General features: G+C 52.6%; 1 protein-coding gene across 11 annotated transcripts in view; it reads left to right on the forward strand.

The window, feature by feature from the left end:
- Window positions 1-20,488, forward strand: part of PLEKHG4 (pleckstrin homology and RhoGEF domain containing G4) — a 94,243-nt gene that overhangs the window by 56,214 nt on the left and 17,541 nt on the right. For all 11 annotated transcript variants that reach the window (XR_014589135.1, XM_083851944.1, XM_083851947.1 and 8 more), the window contains 3 exons: window positions 7,741-7,879; window positions 10,169-10,291; window positions 10,821-11,012. Coding sequence is in view for 10 of the 11 variants with exons in the window: in XM_083851944.1 (XP_083708070.1) it covers window positions 7,741-7,879; window positions 10,169-10,291; window positions 10,821-11,012 (454 nt within the window). In the remaining variant the exon portion in view is untranslated. The remainder of the gene's footprint in view (window positions 1-7,740; window positions 7,880-10,168; window positions 10,292-10,820; window positions 11,013-20,488) is intronic.

Here is a 20,488-nt window from a genome sequence, read left to right on the forward strand (position 1 = left end):
GGAGTGCAACCACAGCTTGTGCTGCAAATAGGATCATCCTGCTCCTCCGCACTGGTCTTCCCGTTCTGAATGTCTGCTTGAGAGATGCATGCAGCAGTGAGGCACAAAGTCTGCGTGAAGTTGTTGAAGCCATGTCCAGCAGATGCAGGGTTTTCTGCTGTCGATGAAGCAGTGGCTTACAGCTGTGTGGTGCTGTGGGAGCTCATGTCTGTGGGGCTTTGGCAAGACTCCTGTGGGAAGCAGCTCCTGGAATGCTCCAAGACAGTTGACCCTGGGAGCTTTGGGTACCTTCCATGCTACCACTTTTCCACAGTGCACGCCCCTGACGTGCTCTGCGAGATGCACCTTTCAGTGGTAAATGTATTTTGCATATTTCTTCTGGGAGCCTACTCCTAAAACCTTCATCTTTAGGTTCAAATAAACTCTCAGTGTACCTTGAAGTGAGATGAAAAACCGTGCTTAAATCCTGGCCTCAAAGTTTGGCAGCTTTCTGCCACGAGACGCCTCTGCGCTGTTGCTGGTGATGCAGAAGATGCTGACAAACACAAAACCTCTGGCCCTCAGCAGTGCATGGGTGGCAGCGCTCTTCCATGTCCGTGTTTGTTTGTGTCAGGCGGAGGGAGGAGCGCTCGGCGACATTTCTATCCAAACACATGCCGTGCTGCTTGGTATTCATTTTCTTTACAGTCTAACCTGTTCCCTGTGTTTGCGTGGTGGTTTTAGCCTGGCAAAAAGCACTTACGCTCGCATTAAACAAACCTTGTTGCTCTGCACATAAAGGAGCGTGGAGCCGTTGTCGTTCTGGGTGTGCGAAGTGCTGTGTGGAGCCTCTCGTGGCACTTGCAGGGAGGTATAAGATCGCAGAGCTCTTCTTAGGTAAGTTTTTGTTGTTCTTTGAGGCTTTTCGTGAGATGATTCCTCTCAGCTTCCCCTCTGCTGTTCGTTTTCTACTGCGTTACGTCCTGAATCTTCCTGGATTCAGTGGGACTTCACCCAGAAGACTCCTGTTTTGCTTGTTCTTGTTTGCGATCTTTGTCATGCCAACAGGGCATTAGCTAATTAATGACATGCTGTGAGGTTTTTTATCTGTTTAAAAATATTATGGAAAAAATTGCAGGAAGTTTCCAGTATAGGATGTTAGCTGGACCGCCTGAAGTTCCTGGCTCAGTCCACACCATTCCACAAGCACCGTGTTTTGTGCAGCTGAGTTGGGGTGGCTGTTTCTGCTGCCGGGGTGGTTGATAGCACAGTCACTGCTACGACCTGTATGGTAAAAATTGGGAGCGTGTAAAAGGAGGATGTGTCAGGGACACAGGTATGTGGCTCGCAGTGGGTATACAGATTTGAGCAGAGCATCTTGAAACCCTTGAGGACCTAACTCCAGGAACACAGCCATTACGCTAGTGCAGCCGACCTAGAGTATACATATTACTAGGTTAGCGTACATGGGATGAGGTTTGGAGGTAAGAGTTTTTTCAAGCTGGTAGAAGACCACAGCTGCAAGCATGGTGGTCCCGGAACACTGTGGCCATGTCCTGTCACAGGCTCCACTGGGGGGTGAGCTGCCCCCGTAAGTTGGCTCTTTGTTGGCTTTTCGTTGAGTTTCTTCGGGTCCGGTTTATAGATCGTGCTGGGATTTACGATCAACCAGTCTGAACGCAGTTTGATTGCAACTGAATGCAAGTCAGGCCGGGAAGAGAATCCAAGGTAGCAGTTTGTGACCACACCTGGATACTTAACCTGTGTGCTTCAATCCCACTGCTCTGGAGGGACTTCAGAGGGTATTTCTGCTACAAACACATTTAACCAAACCGTGCCCCAGAGAGGGCTCTCGGCAGTTACGCGCTGCAGCGTGTTGCATTAATTGGTTGAGTTGTTCCCGGTGCACGTGCTGGTCAGGGAGCCTGGTGAGGAGGGTTTTGGTTGGGTCTGTGGTCTCAGCGATCCGCTGTTCCCACCGCGATCAGCAAGCATCCCACAGGCAGCCCCGAGCTTGGTGTTTGACCGCTGTGCCCTTCTAAGGACACTTCGGGGTTCTGAACGCTGCACCCAGCTGTTCAAGTACCTTTATTAGGTAACTAAAACCACCGTGACTATTTGGGTGCTGCAGACAATAATTACAGTTTATTTAGCAATACCTGCATTAGCTTCACGATGGCTTGTCCAAATTTTAACCTCAGCTGCTTGCGAACTTTTCAGCCTGACGAGCAGGAATTTGCCTTTGAGGTTGACCTCATTTTATGGGATGATTACGAATATGGCAGTCGGGTAGGTTGCTACCAGGATGCGTTAATGGCCAAGAAAGTCTCTAATGCATTTCTGTTGCTGCAAAACACCCCTCAGGCGTACAAGACTTTCCCTGCGAAGCCGGAAGAATTTCTTCCTGAAGCATTGTTCAGGATGCGCAAATGACTGGTAGGCCGGGTATCAGCACAGATGATCTGGGCGATGTCCTTGGACCAAGTCGTCCTTTAAATGTCCTAGCTGCCAGATCCTACTCCTGTTCTTCCAAAGCCTGTGGAAACATCCACTAGGAAAGTTCAGCACCAGGAGTGGAAGACTAGGTGAAGGTAATGGTGTAACATCTGGCTGTGTTTCTTGTAAATTACAGAGATCAGGGATATCTGATTTTCCTGGGAAAGCTAGCTGGAGGAAATCTGCCTAACCGCCACGCAGCACACTAACAGAAGGCAGCGTGTCTGTGCTCCTTCCATCCACAACTTTTTGCCATTTTAAAATTGACCAAGGTTAGTCAGAGGATGTGTTCTGGTTTTAGCCCTCCCTCTAGGTTGGTTCCTCTCTTGGTCAGAGCCGTTTGTCAAGGGGCAGAGAGCTGCAGAGCAGCGATGGGTCCTGCTGCTTCCCTCCCCGCCCTCTCTGTTTGCAGCTGGCAGGCACGGCTCCCGCAGCACCTGCTTTTGCAAGCCTGCTGGATGCCTTGTCTGTGGCCGCGTGTTTCTGTAAACAAACCAGGTATTTTGCTTAGAAAACTGAAGTGTAACTCTCCAAGGCTAGCTTTTTTGAAGGATGGATTCAGACAGAAATGGTCTTTCTAAATTATAGGTTTAAAATTACCCCGCCATTATACAACAGCTTGGCACTCCTCCAGAAAACTGGAGATGTTTGGAGTCTTTTCCACTGAAACGATAATTACCCAATGAAAACAGGATTTGGGGAAACATAAACTGACATCAAGCTACTCCTTTTTGCTATAAATTATATTGAATCTGCACTATTGCAAAATTACTTTGGATGATTTGACCGTGGAAGAATGCAGTGAAAGACTCTTATTACCGCACTCACATGTACAGGGAGACTGCAGTGCATCCAAACATACCCAAGCTTAGACAAGACTTTCCACTGACTTCAAACAACTCTCTGCTTTTCTTCCTCAGAGTTGCTCAGGCCACTATTAAAATATCTTTAAGGTGCTTAACATCCCTGTGTTTCCATTTGCGTGGCAGGATAGAAGCCGCTTTTGGTCCTTCGACCACATTTTCAGTACTTGTTTGAAGCATTTGAAAGTATCAGTACTCCAGGCTGCCTTGAAAGCAGTGAAGGGCAGGAATGGAAAAACTCTGTCTGTGTCTGAAAAAGAAATAGCTGCATATGCGAGGTATAATTTTGCTGTGCAGCTCCTTGTTGCAAGATATTGTTGAGTTTATTGGGGCTCTAGAAGTGATTTAGGAAGGAAATTAGAAAGTGTATCAGCAAATGGGTGGAAATGAGTACGTAGGTAAACAGATGGACAGAGATCTGGGATAACGTGCGCGGTGCTAAAGGATGCTTTCTGTGAGAGCTGGAAGTGCTTAAGAGAATCCAAAAAAACCCAAACTTTCCCATCAGCTGTAATTCTTTGTTTGCCTTGGTTTGCATACCTACTGCGTATGACAGGGGGAAAGGGTTGTGCTTGCCTCTGTGTAAAAGAGTACGAGGTGGATGTTAGGCAGAGCCTATCGGGCAGCTAAAAGTGAACTGTCAAGAGCTGACAACGTATGAATGGAGTTACCTTGGAGATGCAACGGCAGACCAACAACTAGACGTTGAGGATTTAATGAATGCCTGCCAAGCGAGGCAGAACGTGTGAAAACAGCGCCGCTAGACCTGCCAGCAAAGGATGGAGGTGCTGGGGTGCTGCAGGAGCTCGGCAGAGGAGGAGGAGGGATGGTGCGAGGCTGCACCTGAAGGTGCCTCACCTCTCGGGCCGAGGCTGGAGGTGCCTTTTGGAAGGGTTTTTTCTGGATGCCTTGCGTGCTGTTGCTCAGCAGAGCTCTGGCAGGAGCGAGAGAAGGGGCAGCTTCAGGGTGTTGTATCGTGCTCCGGGTGTATCAGTAGCCTGCTGCAAGGACTCACAGAAAACAACATGACTTACATGACAATGGTAAGAATTTTAGATAGCAATATATACGCTGAACAGCCTGACTTACAAAGGAAAGTGAGCTCATTTCGAGCCCTCTTAACCTGAGATGAATTCTCTGTCCAGTTCCTGATTTTAGTGTAAGCTCCCAAGCGCATCTTTAATCTGACTTTACGCGAGTTTGAGAGGTCTGTGGATCAGTAAAGCAGAGCTTTTCCTTGTGTGGAAACAGAATGTCACTGCTAGTAGTATTAATAGTACTGAATCTGCTGAAATAACGAAAAGGTGGCTGAGTATCTGCAGGTCTTGGACGTGCTGTCACATTTGTCAGGATGTGGGTTGCACTGGGTGGTTCAGAGGGCTCAGTCCTTGCTTCTGACTTTGAAGCCCCAGCTTTGTTGTTCCCTACGGCCTCCTGCAAACCCAGGGAAGGCTTGGCCTCAATGAGATCTTCAGAGCCTGGCTCTTTCTGGTATTGCCAACAATCTGGGGTGGTTTCTGCAGTTGTGTCAAGGAAGGTGCATGTGGCCAGGAGAGCGCAGGTGTCTGCAATGTGTTGCTTCAGTCCTTCAGCTCTGCAGCCAGCAAGTCCCCGGAGCCCCTTCTCTTCTCCAGTCTCAGGCTCCCTGGGGCCAGCAGCGGGACTTTGTTGCTGCATTTGTGAACCTGCCTTTCCCTGCAGTGGTTCACGGGTCGTGAGGCCAATACTGGTCTCAAGTGCGCTCCAACAGGCTCGTCTCACCTGCGGTGACATGGTGCGTTCACCTCTGCACGCAGGGAGCTTGTGGGAGGCACGTTCCTGTTTAAAAAGCAAAACAACAACACCATAAAAACAGCCAACAGCTAAAACAGGTTGTGTTTTTTTTTTAATAGCTTCCTATCCCTCTGTCTATAAGTTTCCCACAGTCACAGCGTTGTCCTCAGAGGAGCGTCTGTAGGTGCTGCTGGGGAAGGTGCCATCTGCCGCGTGGGAGCCCGCAGCGTTCGGGGCCCTGCAGCCCAGGTTGTGACCAACTCCTCTCAGGGGAAATCGCAGGAAGCCAGTGAGGGGAGAGCAGGACAAACCATGCCCTATTTCCTCCATCAGGTGTGGGAAGGAGTGGCATGGGGCTTCCTGGCTCCCTTCCCCTATATCGGGTCATGGCCAGTGCTAGGTCGGGCTGTGCAAAAGCTGGAACTTGTTTTGAGTTGCTACATCGGAAGGTTGCCATCCTGCAATATCTCGTTAAATACTGAAACCATCCATGTTTTCATCGTGGATTTGGGGTGTAGGGGGTGTTTGCACACCCCCTGCCCTTACAGAAGCGTAGCAGATCGATCTAGCTTGTCGCCGAGTGCCACCAAAGTAGCATCAGCACCAAAGCGATTTCTCTGGAAGCTCAGAGAAAGGCTGGAAAAACATTTCATGTCACGAGCGAGCAGTCGCCGTGCTTGCATTTAGCAGCCTGCAAAGCCTGAAGTTGCAGGTGCCAGCGGGGGGAGAGCATTCAGTATGTAAGCTGCTTTCCTCCTGCCAGCAGGGACTTCAGGCCCGTGGGAGTGAGACCCAAGGTGTCTGCCTGTCTGGCAATCAGTATTGTATTTTGCTGGAGCCTTATTCAGAAACCAGGACCTAGCATTAATGCAGTTGCCAAATACAACTTCCAGCGATCTTCCGAGCTGTTTCTCATTAGCTCTCCTCACTGTGTCGCTGCTGCTGGTGGGACCTTGCCATCAGAGCCCGCTCCATAAACAAACGTCCCAGAGCTCAGCTCGGACAGTGGTTATGGCTCCACTGCTGCAAGTCTCCTGGGTCGGATCTGGGTCTGTCCTTAGGAAAAGATTGCAAAACAGAAGGCTAATATCGTCACTGTTTGTTTACGGGTGGTTTTGGGAAACGCAGAAGCAGCCTTACAGCTTGTATCTTTCCGTTGAAGCTTGCAGACACGCTGTAGAGAACCTGTCTCCTCCGCGCTGCAGTAGCACTGATCTTAGTCCAGAAACAATTTGTTTTTTTGGCTGCACTTTGGAGAAATTCATTCAGTCTAATGGCATTTTGCAGAGGAAAAACAAAAGAGTCTAAGAGCCTGAGGTTTGGGAAGTTGGCTGCTGCACGTCGGGTGGAATTCTGAATGGAAAAATCTTGTGGATTTCTGCTATGCAGAGGTAGTTGTCCAGGCCACTGCGCTGCCTCATGGCAAGCACTAGCTGAAAGCTGCAGGGTGCCTGTGACTAAGTTCAGCTGCGTCTCGCAGGTTCAAGGTGCCTACAACCTAAGACAGAAATAACCCCGAATGCTGAGTTGCACGTATTAATTGCCATTAGCAAAGCTTTCACAATTTTATTAGCTATCTCTGTTTCACAAGTGCTTTGGATAACTTTAATAACGTGACTAAAAACAGCCATGCTCCTGTAAGCCAGATAGTTGTAAGACAATTGCAATATGAAAGCGGGCTTAGGGCGAGTACAGGAGGCACTTGGTGCTGAAGGAAGCTGTAGGACTTTGTAGGTGCCCGTTGAGTCCTTACTGGTAAAAGGAAGGGAAATGCAGAAGCAGAAGAAGTGCGGGAAGCTCAGGGACACAAAGAATAAGCTTGAATGTCTGTCTGTCTCCTGGATCCTGGCTGTAGTTCACCCAGACCTGTGCTGGAGAGGCGCTCCACGCGCCCAAGAGGAACTCGATGACATTCATCGCCTCACCAGGGCTGATGCAGGTGCTCGGTCCCTGGCTCGAGCATCCAGGAGTGCCTGCATCCCTCTGTCCCTGCCCACGTGCACTTTGCAGCTAGGCTGGCCAGGAGGCTGCTGCTTGGTGTTGCCTGCTGGGCTCTGCTCAGCACGGCGTGCTGTGGAAGACGGGGAGCTCTGCTTTGTCTTCAGATCTTTCCTGCGCATGCTCTCAGCGCTGGGGTGCCGCACACCTGGTGGTTTTGTTTGGCTAGTGAAAGGTCCTGAGAGCGAGTGGGGCGTCAGGAGAGATTTCCTTCCTAGTGTTTGCTTATTTACTTATTTAAATTAAATTTAAAAGGTGCTTTTAGAAACTGAAACTGCCGAGCCTGTGTTTTGTGAAAGCCCACTGATGCAATAATCCGTGCTTATGAAAAGCTGAGTATCCTTTCCGAAAGTGTGACAAGCACAGCCAAGTGTCACAAGGCACCTGGCTGGGAGGAGGTGCCCTCGTCCTTCCCGCCAGGCCGTCTGCGCTGGGATCGCCGAGCGGTGAATCACGGGGATCGTGCAGGGAGCAGCGCGATTTTCCCCTCTGCTCTCCATATGAAGATGGCCATTACTGGTCCCGCTGGGAGGACGGCTGAAGCGCTGCCTTCAGCCAAGTCGTGTTTGCATGAAGTGCTGGGGGAAAGACCTAATGCAAAACCCCTGACCACACTTGTGTCCCCTTCCAGGGACGCGCTGGATGCTGCTGGTGTGCTTTATAATCGGGTTGATGAGGGCGTTCACCGACTGGTGATGCTGTCGAACAAACGCATCCAGGAGCTGGAGCTGGTGATGGAGTTTGAGAAAGTGGAAGAATGTTTTAAGGAGGTAAGGCCTGTGTGTCGGTTCCTGTGACTGCCTGCTGCCACCCTCTGACTGTGTGTCCCACAGCAGGTACCGGGCCTGTTGGTCCATCCTGCGAAGGTGTAGAACAATGCCCGTAGACCCTCCTAAAGAACACCTGCACAACCGAGCACAAGAATTTGGGATAGATTTTCAGATGCGCTGAGAACCAAGTCACTGTTTGCCTGGCGTCTTCTGATGCCAGGTAAAAGTTTCCTGGCTGCTGTCTAGGTGTGGATCAGTCAAATCCCACAAACACCTGTGAGGTTTTCATCTGACTTGATGCCTCCGTCCTGCTGCCGAATGAGCCACATCTCATACCCTGCGCTAGCTGCCCATTCCTGCTGTGCACCCTGGTGTTGGTTCTGTGCAGTGCTCAGGTCCCTGGTACCTGCTAAGACCCAGGCACTTCCCTGTCACCTCTGGGTGCAGCCCCTCTGTGCAGTCTCCAGGCAGGGGAACGTCCTCTTGTCTTAAGCCCAAGAGCTGTGCTCAACGCCCCTAGCTCCTGCAGGTCTGTGGGAGCTTAAACTTCCCTTCTTGTGGTGCTCATCAAAACTCTTTACAGCTGTGGGATAATGGAAGTAAACGGGCATTGATTTTCAGAAGGACCTTTGAAACTTCAAGCCAGGTAGATGAAGAAACTTAAGAAGCTGTAAAATATTTCAGGCTCTTTGAGTGTCCTACAGGATCTAATCAAATCTTTCAGTGGTGCAGATCTTTGCTCCCCAAGCCTGAGCTGTACCTATAGCTTTTGGAGTCCCGTAGTCACCTTTGCTGTAACTCACCACCACCAGGTGTTTTATATATCACTTGTGTGTATGTGTGTGTATTGTACGTGCGCACACACACACGAGTTTGCTTGAAGGATTGTGTGCTGCTTGGAGCTCATCTTACAAACCTATGTCCTTAAAGATCGGTGCTAGGACCCAGTTCTCCATTGTCCTTCTAGGATTCTGGGCTCTTCTCTAGAGAGAACTGGATTTGCAAAGGAGGCTGTAGCCTACCTGTTTTCACAGGCCAAGGTGGATCCAAGAGTTTAATGACTTTCCCATTTGGAGGTAGACACTCAGGCGCCATGCCCTGTATGTTCAGGACAAGTGTGATGCAAGAACCTGGTAAAGACTCCCTTAAACGTGCAGGTTCCTAATACTGAACAAACAAAAAAAGGCACAAAGGCAGTTTACCTGCCTGTTCCTTCTTTATGCTAAGCTTTTTTTTTTTTTTTTTTTTTTTATTGAATCAAGGAAAACGGACTGCTCCCAGCTTGCTTTCCTTGCAGTTCACTGGTGATGCTGGGCAGCACTGCTGGCAGCCGCTGCTCCTGCTTTTAAGCCTGCCCAGGAGCACTAGGCAGCAGCAGCGTGCCCCTCTGTACTGTGTGTCCTGACCTGCCCCCATGTCCTCCTCGTGCCGGTGGGCTTGCTCGGTGGGCGCAGACCCTTCCCAGTCCAGAAGAAAAGGAATTCATCTCTGAATGTGGGCTGAGCTGGGATATGGATTTAGATGACACAGGAAGCTGATCTGACCCTGCAGGTGCAGCTGTTCCTGAAGCATTGCAGATGAGCTTGCAAGCCTATTCTTAAAACCCTTCACTGATGGAGTTGAAAGTGTTATCCTGCTGGAGTTCTGTGTCTGCTTTGCTTTTAGGACCAGGTCGTTCACTGTCTTCCTATGTTTGAGGATTCAGGCTCATTGTAACTGGCAGTGATGGGGCTCTGTCGAGGAACGTGCAGCTACCGCGCTGCAGCAGGGGCAGCGTGGGGAGCTCCCTTCAGAAAGCCTGTATCTGAGAGTCCCAGGGAACCATGAGACATTGCAGGTGGTGAGAATCTGTCAGCGTGTTCGCATTGACATAGCTCATGTGCTGCCAGGCAGAAAAGGGAAGTGGTATAGGAAATCTGGCAGCACGGAGATTTTATCCCACTTGGGGGTAACAATAATAGGAATATCAGGTCAGCCTGCAGGTTGCAGAGCTTGCGTTAGACCATGGCTCACCCGAAACAGAGCCCAGGCAGCTACTTGCCCTGTTTATGCCTAAGGCTGTGTGAGCAATAGCAGAACTTCACAATTACAAAGTAACCTGAAGTGGAAAATCTCCAAGCAGGAGCCTCCACTGAAATGCCAGGATGGGGGAGAAGTGTACATGCACATTCTTTCCAGTAATGAAATGACCAGCGTTATGAGAGCAATTCCCTGTTCTTTCCACATAAAGGCCTGCCTTGGTGAGTAGCACAGAGTGACTAATAGTGGAGCTTTTCCCTTTTCTCCTAGGTCAGCAGCTGGATCGAGAATGTTGGCAGGAAAAGGCTAAAGGAGATGATCAACCTGGACGATTCTTTGGAGATGCTGCTTCAAGCACAGAAGCAGTTCAGGGAGTTTGATCTTGTTGCCAGCGTAAGTGTTGTCTGATTGGAAAAATATATTCTCCAGAGTCTGAGCTGGCAGCATGTTTGCATGCTCAGCCAAAGCCACGATGGCACTGGTAGAGAGTTCATTGCTAAGCTGTTCGTGTCACTCCTTTACACTGCCCAGCTTCCCTGCTCTCCTCAGGTAGACAAAGCCACCAGCTCAGTCCTTCAGTAGAGAGGTATTTGCCAATCTTGAGGAAAATAACTACTGTGATGAAAGATGATTTTTTTTTTTTAGTTAATCCTTTGATGTGTTTGAGACACTTGTCTTTTTTTTTTAATCCTAATTGACCTCTAGTCTTACTGGGTAGACCTTTACAAGCTGCCATGTGGCTAACGTAAATCGTAACAGATGTCAGGACTCTCCAGAACTCTGTTGTAAACAAGTACACCCCTGCTCATGTGAACTGAACCTAAAACCCAGTCTAATTAGTCCCAGCTGTTAATGATCTCGAAGGCTATCTATTTTCCTTGTCAGGTCTCCATCCTCATATGCAATCACATTTTGCTTTCAGGAATACTGCAGAAGGGGGCAGGAAGCACTGAAGAAGATGGATCGATGGGAAGACTTTTCCTCTGTGGATGTGCATTCTTACCGAGTGAAGCTGCAGACCTACAGAGATCAACTGGAGGAGTTCTGCACTCAACTGGATGAAAACAGGCATCGAGTCTGTGAGACAGTCAGGCTGTACGAATTTTTTGACAAGGTGAGACGAGACAACTGCTGTACGGGGGAGGGTGTAAAAAGCCTGCTTGGACTCGGTCCAGAGCTTGGTTGTTTATGAAAGACATGAAGCTTCACGTGTGTGCCAACAGGGAGCTGAATCTCTGACTTGCAAAAGACCCCCTCAAGCTGATGGGTCTGCAGAGATTTTTTCAAGTCAGTATGTGGAAGAAGAGGTTAGTTAAGAGAGCGTCCACATCTAGTAGGAGCAGAGGTCTGCTCTGTCTGAGCTGTAGCTTGCGGGCACTTCTTGGGGCAGCAGTGGAAGAATTGTGGCAGCGCTGGCTCAGAAACCAAAGGCCTAGAGTTTGGCTGTTTGTGCCCGGCCTTGGCCACCAGGCCGAGGTAGTTTGCCTGCGTTTTGTTCATGCTGTATCCTTACGTGCTGCTAAATCCAGCCTGTTGGCATGTCAGGAGTAGCACTCTGCTATTCAGTCCTAAATATAGCCCGGTTCCTCTCGTTTGGAGGCATGCAGGAGGGAACGGAGCACCAGAACAGCGTGCTGGGGAGTGTGACTGAGGGACCCAAGGACTAAGTTGGTCCAGGCATCTGTAGAGCAGCAGGAGAGGACGTGTGTGGTGACATGCTGGCTGCCTGGCGTTCTCACCTGGTTGGTTTAATGCAAGCGCACCCATTCAGCAGACCTGCCGTTGCATTTGGTGATTTAATTTCTAAAGCTGCACATGAGTAAGCAGTAGGATTTTCTAAGTGCGTTTTGAAGTACAGCTTTGGCAGGAACAGAGGACCAGGGAGCCCGTGTTCTACTTATTCCACACTTGTACAAACATTGAGTTTGAAGTTCTCAAATTCCAGAAAGAATAGACACTAAAAGTTAAGCTGTACCAGATGTAGGTGCCACTTAGTTGCTGTCTCTGAGCTGGCTTGGCAGCCAGAAGTGCTCAGGGGAAGGGGAGGAAATTCAGCTAAACATGAAAAACATTGCGAAGCATCCTGTGCGAGGGAGGAGAGTGGAGAAGGCAGCCCGGAGCCTTGCTGCCAGGCCGTGCGAGGGCTGTTTGTTTGATGGTGCTCTGCAGGTCCGCTCTCGCTCATCTCTGCAGTTCGCTCTTCAGGTGAGGGACCCTCTTGCTGCGGAATCTTGTCACTTTTTTCTCAGTGGAGGGAGGAGTGCTTTACGTGCTGTAGGACAGCAGGAACCAGTGCTCTGGTCCTGGTAGGAATTCTGGTCAAGAAGTCTGTCGTCATGCTACTGATGAGGCAGGGCACGCGGAGGCTCCTAGCCTTGCCCAGCATCTTGGCAAGTCTCTGGCCAGGCCAAACATCTGTCTGGTGTGAACCTACCCAGCCAAAGCTGGGAACCTCTGGGGCACAGATGTGGACTGCAGCACTTGGTGGCTGCTTTCTTCAGGCATGGGAACTACGGCACGTAGCAGCTCTTGGGCTGCCAGGTTGGTCAGACAGAACTCAACAGCAATGGGTGTTCTTCCACAGCTTCAAAGCCTTTCGAAGCTTGGACCATTCCCAGGGGCACAGATGTTGCACAGCGCCCAGCGATGGCCCGTTTCTTTTCTTAGGGCCTCATAGCACCACCGATTCGGCTCCCTTTTGGTGGCTGACAGCTGCGGAAGGCAGTCCTTGGCAGCAGCAGCCCTCTTGGTTTTGTGCTGCGCAGCCCCAGTGGAAGCTGCGCGACAGCGGCTCGGTGCCTTTGCGCCGTGCTTTGGTGTGGGGCAGAGCTATCTCGCTGAGGGAGGGAGGAGGATTTTGATCTCGCTAGTTTCAGTAGAACTATAAACAGTGTTGGTGTTGTAAATACAGCACACGCGTATTGTGAGCCAGTGGCCAACCGAAACCAGGGGTGTGGAGGGGACGCATCCTGCAGCTGTAGGATGAGCGCAGAAACTGCTGCACAGCGTGAAAGTTCTTTCAGTGCCGATTAAAATAATCTTGATCTCCAGAACGCTTTCTGCCTTCTCAAAGCAAAGCTAGTGGTGGTGTCTGGGAGGCTGGGGGGTAGCAGGAGATTTTATCTAAACTGATTTCACTCTCCTCTGATGCTGAGCTGCTTTGACCTTACTGCTGTGATCTTGTCAGTGCCTGCCTAACCCCCTTCTCTCTTCCCTAATATCTGAAGGGATCAACAGCAGGAGTCTAAACTAAGCAATGTCCTTGATTTCCTTCTTGTGAAGAGCCTGCAGCGTGCCAGACCCCAGGATTCGGGGAAAAAAGCCTGGGGATGCGTGAGCAATGTACACGATGGTAATGAGCTGGCAAGCTCCGGTCTCTCCAAACATCTCAGCGTGTGCCAAGGGAGTGGAGCACCCACCGCAGGGATCGTGGGATTCATCCCCTGCCTACGAGGAACGGGCGGCTCCCTTCCCCGGCCCTTCAGCGTGTGGCGGGCACACGATCTGTAGGGTGCTGAACGGGGCTGCCACACAGGCCGTGGAAGGGGACAGGCGTACCCCGTACGGTCCATCGAGCCGCGGCGCTGTTTTTCACCGCTCGGCAGCTCTGGGGGCCTGTCAGAGCGCCCTGCGATGCGGCAGGCTGAGCTGGGCCAGACCACATGGAGCTTGCACATGGGCTGGCAGGGTTCCCTCCCCAAAGCCATGACCGGTGCCAAGCTGGATGTTTCCATTTGTCCCCGCTTCCTTTGCGGCAGGAGTTCTTGGTGCTTGCAGCGGGCTGCAGGACGGCTGGGCCGAGGCAGGGGTGGCGAAGGGAGCTGCCTCCCACCTCTGACTGCGGGCAGGGGATTGCTGCAGTACCACAGGCTCGGCGCGGGCACGCTCGGGGAGCTGCCATCGCCCTGTGGCTTTGAGCCTGGTCTGGCCTGTCTTTTACTCAATTCCAAGGCCGTGATGGGGTGTGGCACCACACAGTGCTTTGGGGGAGAAATGGGAAGCTGAACGAGCCAGGGTGTGTGTTGTATCAGAAGCACCAACGTCTGCTTTGTTCTGGGGTGCCTGTGGCCACGGGTCCCCAGTATCCGGCGCTCTCGCTGCCTGTCCTGGCTTCGTGCTGACACCGCAACAGGCCCGCTGGCATTGCCAGAAGGAGCTAGGGCAAGTCTCCTCCTCTTAGCCTTCAAACCTTTTCCTCTCTTGAGCTCTCTTTGGGTGAGTTTATTTCCCAGCTCCCTGTCATATCCCCAGGTCTCTGCACGCTCTCGGCTTTACCGTGAGCAGAGCGCCACGCTGCCTGCGGTCACGGGCTTGAGGTTGCCCGTGTGGGAGCTGCGCGCCCCGTCTGCAGCTACCTGGCGTGCTGCGGCACGTCTCCTGAGCCAGAGCCTGCAGGGCGGTCTCTGCCATCCCTGGGATGTCAACCAGTCCTGCGGAAGGTCGGTAGCAGACGCACGATACTTTCTGGCAAAAAGTCGCTGCTGGAAGAAAGCACTGGCCCAGCCGGAAAGGGCAGAGTCGCATCCCGCCAGCTCAGCACCTGCGTGCCCTGCAGCCGCGGTGTGGTTGGTACCCAGCGCCTCGGAGCTGAAGCGCCTGTGTCATTACAGGAGGGCCCGGGGCAGCCCCAGCCCCAAGGGCTTTTTATCCTGCTCGTCAGGATGTTGTGCAAGACGCTGCCTCTTCTGGTGGGAACCTTGGGACCTCGCCTTGCGTTTGCTTTCCAAGGGAAGCCATCCAGAGGCCCGGTGCTCGGGATTGTTGGGCTGAGGCTGCTGGAGAAACGTTGGCATTTCCCTTGTTGGGATTTCTTTGGGCTCTGCTCTGGAGCCTTTCCTTCAGAGGCATTCTCTGGCCCTTGGATCCCGTCTGTGAAAGGAGCCCAGCCATCTGCCTGGGCTGGTTCTGTCCCTTCAGCAGGGATCTCCAGCAAGGGCCCGCTGCTCTGAGCTGTGCTCAGCACGTGCGGAACGTGGCCCAGCCGCTCTGCGTCTGCGTTGGCATCTCCGGACGCGTTACCTGCGCTCACGTGTGGCTCTGCCCGCGTCAGGTTCTCCTCGGCTCCTCTCTCGCTCTCACCCTCACACCACTTTGTTCTTTGTGGCTTAGAAAACAAAGCCTTTGGCAAGTGAAGGAGGTGCCTGCCCTTCCTGGGGGAGGGCCAGCTGGCCTGCATTTGATTATGGCAGCGCCTCCTCATCCCTCCCCATTGTCCTTGCTGCTGTAGGCATGCCAGCGTTGTTGCGCTCCATCCCGTGAACAAGTGCTGCTGCCTCTGGGGCCCAAAGAGGGGCCGGGGCCCTTCCTCCCCTCGCTCCGGCCCCACTCGCAGGAGCGCCTCTGCGGGTCTCCATGCGCCCTCCCTTCCAGCAGCGCTCCCGTCCCGTCCCCGTTGCGGCAGCAGGCAGGCGCAGCGGACGCTCCTGTAAGTACCAAGTGTGCAGCGCCCGGGCTGACGTGTTGGTGGCATTGAGATTTGTTTGGAAACAATGTAAAGGAGGCTTTTCACTCCGCTGCTTGTGTGTGTGTGCGCGCGTCCAGCATGAATCAGAGTGCTTTGTGTGTGCCTTTTGTGTGCTCAGAGCCCTCCCAGCTGCGTGCGTCTTTGCGGGGTCCCTCTGAATCCCAGGGTGATGCTCTGTGTCATACGGCAGTGCCTGTCCCTGTTTCTCTCTGTTATTGGGGGATATTGCATGATCTTCACAGATTTAATTGCATCTAGAAGTCGTCATTGGCACCGCATGCCTCCAGACTGCCTGGGCACATGCACAGGCAGAGCTTTCGGTCTGCCTCGACTTCTCTCAGAGGCTGTGGACAGCACAAGAGGGGGCTGCTCCCCTGGGCTGCTGCAGGGTTTGTGGGCTCCTGTCCTGCGAGTGACCGAGACTTGCTGGCACGGTGTTCCCAGCATCGAGACGGAGCTGGTCTCCAGATGTGACAGCTGAGATCCAGAGCACGATAAATGAGCTGACTTCATCAGCTGTCATGACCTGCCAGTTCTCCCCTGGAGGTTCGCAGCAGCTACCTGCTGAGACTTCTTGTTTCTGCTCTGCTTGGATTCTGGTGCTGTACAGGATGTGGTGTCTCAGACCGTGGTTTTAAGGAGAAAACTCCAGTCCCCTTCAGGGAGTAAATTATTGATGTGTCTTTGTGCTTCGCCTCTGACGAGTAAAGAAGGGTTGTGAATGCTGGTCCGTGGGAAGCTGGAAAGGGTCTGGGTAGCTGGGACCTACAAGTGGGATTTTCCTGTCGCAGCAGGATTTCTTTGTATCGCAGGCTGCTTGGCACAGGCTGAGTTAAGTTTACTGAAAGTTATGATTCCCAGCTCCGGGAACGGGCTTGCGGGAGAATGGGAGGACAGAACTTAGCACCAACGTGTAAAAAGAGACGTCAGAGATGTCGTTGTTGTAGTGTACAGACATGCGGGGCACTGTGCCGCTGTGCGTGTCTCCTGCCGTCGGTCCTGTGCGGGGCAGAACATGGCTCTGCCCCCAGTGCTGCTGAGCAAATGGGGATTTTAGTGTGGCTTATAATAAATCCTCCTGTATAACGTGTACTGTTCCCCCTCTGCATAGAGACTGACTTTTCTGGGGAGGGGCTGCATGAAATTCCCAAATACCAGCTTTCACCTGGTTACTGGTGCAAGTGATGATGATGATGATGATGAAGGAAGATCACGCAGAGAGGAAGCTCCTGCACCGTGCCTTCCTGATGCTGTGACACTGCTCTAAGGCAAAGCCGCTTTGTCTGACGGCAGCTGTCTCATCTCTCTTTCTCTCTTCTCTCTCTCCTTGCTCAGTTACCCTGTCCAAATCGTGCCCCCAGACACACATCTAGCCTGATTTGCTCTCTCCTTTCAGGGGTGTCCACTTTCATACACAGCCTGAAGCAGTTGGGGGATTGAGCCTAGAGGTTGGGGAATTGATCCTCTTGTGGAGTTCATGCAAGGTTAATGCATGAAATCTCTCCTTTCTCCTTCCCGCCAGGTTTTTGTTGGCAAAGCCTTCCTGCAAGTTTAATAAGCCTCTAACGTTTACTTTCCCAACAAAGGATATTCCTTTATCAGAAAGTTTCTGCTTTGCCTTGGAGTTTGAGGTAGACCTCTTGCACAAACAAGAGGAGTCCTGACCGTTTAAATCCAGTCTGCAACAGCTCCCCCCAAATATTCCCCCTTGCAAAGTGAGTTATTTGGTTAATGTTCTGTTTTTTGAATTCTCAGTAACTTGCTGCTAGATCTGCTGGCATCCAGGCTGTTTTCTCTTGTTTCGTCAACGACTTTATTGCCAAATCAGTGTCGTGGCAGTGTCTCTAGCTCCCAGCAAGCTCCGTGACTGCAGGAGGAGGCTAAATGGGAGCACCTGCATTTGGTGCTGCTTCTGGTTCGCAACACAGGTGTGAGACTGCTGCATAAGTTTGTCCCTCAACATCAGAGTCAGCAGTGGATTAGTTAGGATTTTTCATGTGCTACATCCAAGTGAAATTCACAGTTGAAGGTAAGGAGTTCTCGGGTTGGTATATTTTTGAGCGCCTGCCCCAGCACCTCAGGCTCTGCTCAAGTGCAGCACGAGGCCTGGGCAGCCTGTCTGTCGGGGCTCCTTGTTCTTCTCCCTCCTAGGTGCTGGCTGAAGCCTCCCCCTGGCTGGAGGCACAGCGGCAGAAGAGGCTGGGCAGCACGGTACCAGGCCAGCCCGTAGCATCTTTTGGGGTGTAGGCTGCTCACCCCGCAGCTGCCTTCTCTGATCCCAGGAACGCCAACATGTTCCGGCACTGCTGTGTATGCAGGGGGGCGATGTGTGATGTGCTGCAGCGTCCTTGGTCACCAGAGCACCTCTCCATAACTATTTTGCGGTGTCCTTGGCTGCCTGTGAGCACAAACTGACAGTTCCCTGAAAGTCTGAGGCTCCCCTTGTGTGAGGCAGTGAAACCAAATCTCCTCCAGGATCAGGACGCAGCGTTTCCTCCCAGCAGGTTTAGGGATTTCCCAGCTCGGGTTGCAGCTGAGCTGCGAGGGGAACGCGTCGCGCTGGAGGTGCAAGATGTGATGCTAGCAGAGGTCTTTCCTCAGCTGGCCCCCAGCCCTGTGCGTGTGAGCAAGATGTTGGGCTTGGATGCTTCTTTCGCTTGGATCCTGGGACGGGAGCTGCGCAGGGTGACAGACTTTCTGAATGCTCGTGTGCTGGCATCCATCTGGATGCCTGGATCCTCCCGGAGACTGGAATTCCCTTTAGTCACGGAGTTAAATAGAGATCTGTTCGAGCAATCTGGACATGGAGCTCCCTTCGGCTTACAGATGGGGCCAGAGCTCACAATGCCTCCATCTGCATATCAAAGCCTGGGCCATATGGACAGGGCTCTCCGGAGCACCCGCCGCCTCTGACCCGGCTCCTTTGGCTGCTCCAGGGGGGCTCGGATCCCTTCGGTGCCTCTTCGTGTGCTCTTAAACCGGGGGCCTATCTCCTGCCTCGTCAGTCGCCCAGAGGAAGGGAGGCCCAACAGCTGTGCTGAGTATCGGGGTTCAGTTTCAGCTCCACACCTCCCAGGGCAAAACTGCCCTCAGAGAGGGGGGAAGAGCCTTCCCCCCTGCTCGGCCGCAGCGCAGGAGCCATCCCGTGGGCCAGCAGCACACGGGTGGCTGGGCTCCCTCCTGCGGTCCCCTACGGGCTGCTGTGGGGCTGGGAGAGGCGGCGGTGCAGCTCGGGCAGGCTGCCCTCCCTCCGGCCGTGCAGGCAGATCCCAGCACATCGCCCAAGGATGACGCAGAGTTCGGCTCAGCTTGTCACAGCAGAGAGGAGGACGGGAATTGAAGACTACAGAGAAAGCATCAACGCGCCCCTGTCCGGGCCCGAGGGCACGCTGGAGGTTTTGCAATCCCCAGCTGAGCGCGGAGGGTGTCATTAATGGGGAGCCGAGGGCAGACACCTAGCACAGCCCCGTCTGCCTTCGCTGGCCCGCGGTGTGCTATTACTGAGGGGTATTGGTGCAGCGTAGCGATGGGGCTCCTGGGAGAGGTGTAAGGGCGACACATGCAAAACCTCTGGAGGTGACACCAGTCTGAACAGAGGGCGATTTGCTGCTGGGTGCAGGGCGCCGGCTCCAGTGACTCACAGACCTCGACGTGGCCTGGGCTGGAACTGACTGGCAACGAGAGGCTGCCGGCTCTGACCGAAGAGGGGAGTGCTCCCCTTCACCAAAAGGCGTGAAAATGTTGCTCTTCTCCTCCCCCCTCCTCTAGGCAGCGGTCACACAGGTACCCAGGATTGCTCGTTCATGCCTCTGGTTCCTCAGCCATCAGTAAAATCTCAGCGTGTGTGACAAGGGTCAAGTCAGCCTCGGGGGGGTTTCATGACTGCGGTGACTGGGGCAGCCGAATGGAGGACCGGCCACCAGATCCCCGCTGTCAGGGGCAGCAGGGAGAGAAGGGCAGTGGCCCAAGCAGACTTCAGCAAGTCTGTTTTACCAGCTCCCTTTGCTACAGCATGGATCTGGGGAGTGCTGCCTCTCACGCCTGTAGTAGTGGAGGCTACGCTCAGTGCATCTGGAAGACCTGCCAGACTTCTGGCCGCTTGGAGCAGCAGCTTGTTTATTAATGAAGGGATTTCCTTAATTGTTGGATGTCACACGCTGTCGTGTTTGCACCCTCCTGAGCTGATAATGTCAGCTGTGCTGTCGGCAGCCTCTGAGGTGAGGGTTGGCTGGTGCGTACTGGGGGAACTGGAGGAAGTAACTGGGAAGGAGGGAGGATGGTCCTCACCAAGGCAGTGAAACAGCATCTGCTCTTGTTCTCATCAGAAGGGATCGGAAGCGGAGTTTCACTGACAGAAAAGCTTTGCAGTGAGGCACAAAGCTCATGAAAAGATGGGCAGCACTTCAAACACAAAGAGGCTGGTTTGCAGCAAACACAAACGTTGAAGTTGCTGATTTTGCTGGGAGCAAACTTGGTCCCCAGTCCTCTGGGCTTAGGAGTTTTTAAATGTTGAGAAAATCCCCTTGGTGGGACAAAAGAAAGAAAAAAAAAATCAGTGCAGAATCTACCCAAGTGTTCAAAGACATGACCGACCACGGAGCAAAACACAAAGACTGAGGAAAACTGCACATCGTCTGCTGCTGGGAGGCTTTCTGCAGCTGCAGAGCAGCTGTAGAGGGCGAGTCCCAGACACTCGCTGCCCAGCTTCCCAGGGAGTTGCTCTGTGCGTACACATGTAAATACGTGTATATATATATGTATATACACACGTTCGTGTGTGTCTGGCACAGGTTGCTCTGTGGAAGCTCTGAATCCAACGAAGCAGGGATTACCGTGGCTTGGTGTGATTCATTAGTTGAGTCAGCCCGCTCTTAATGAAGCTACCCTAGGTGTTGCTTGGCAGTCGCAGCAATTAAAAGAAGGGCAAGCACGCGTCCCGCACGCCAGCTCCAGCGCAGCGAGCCGCAATTGCCCTTTGGGTCATCGTGTTGCCATCGGGAGGGCAGGAATCGCGCGCAGTGCCATTTGACCCAATTATGTTCTCCTATAATTTAGACTCTCCCGGACGTGTCGAGCCTTGCCACCCAAAGGGGGAAGGAAGGGGTTGTTGAGCTCCGCTCATGTTC

This window comes from Anser anser (genome assembly GCF_964211835.1).
Source record: "Anser anser genome assembly, chromosome: 11".
Lineage (NCBI taxonomy): Eukaryota > Metazoa > Chordata > Aves > Anseriformes > Anatidae > Anser > Anser anser.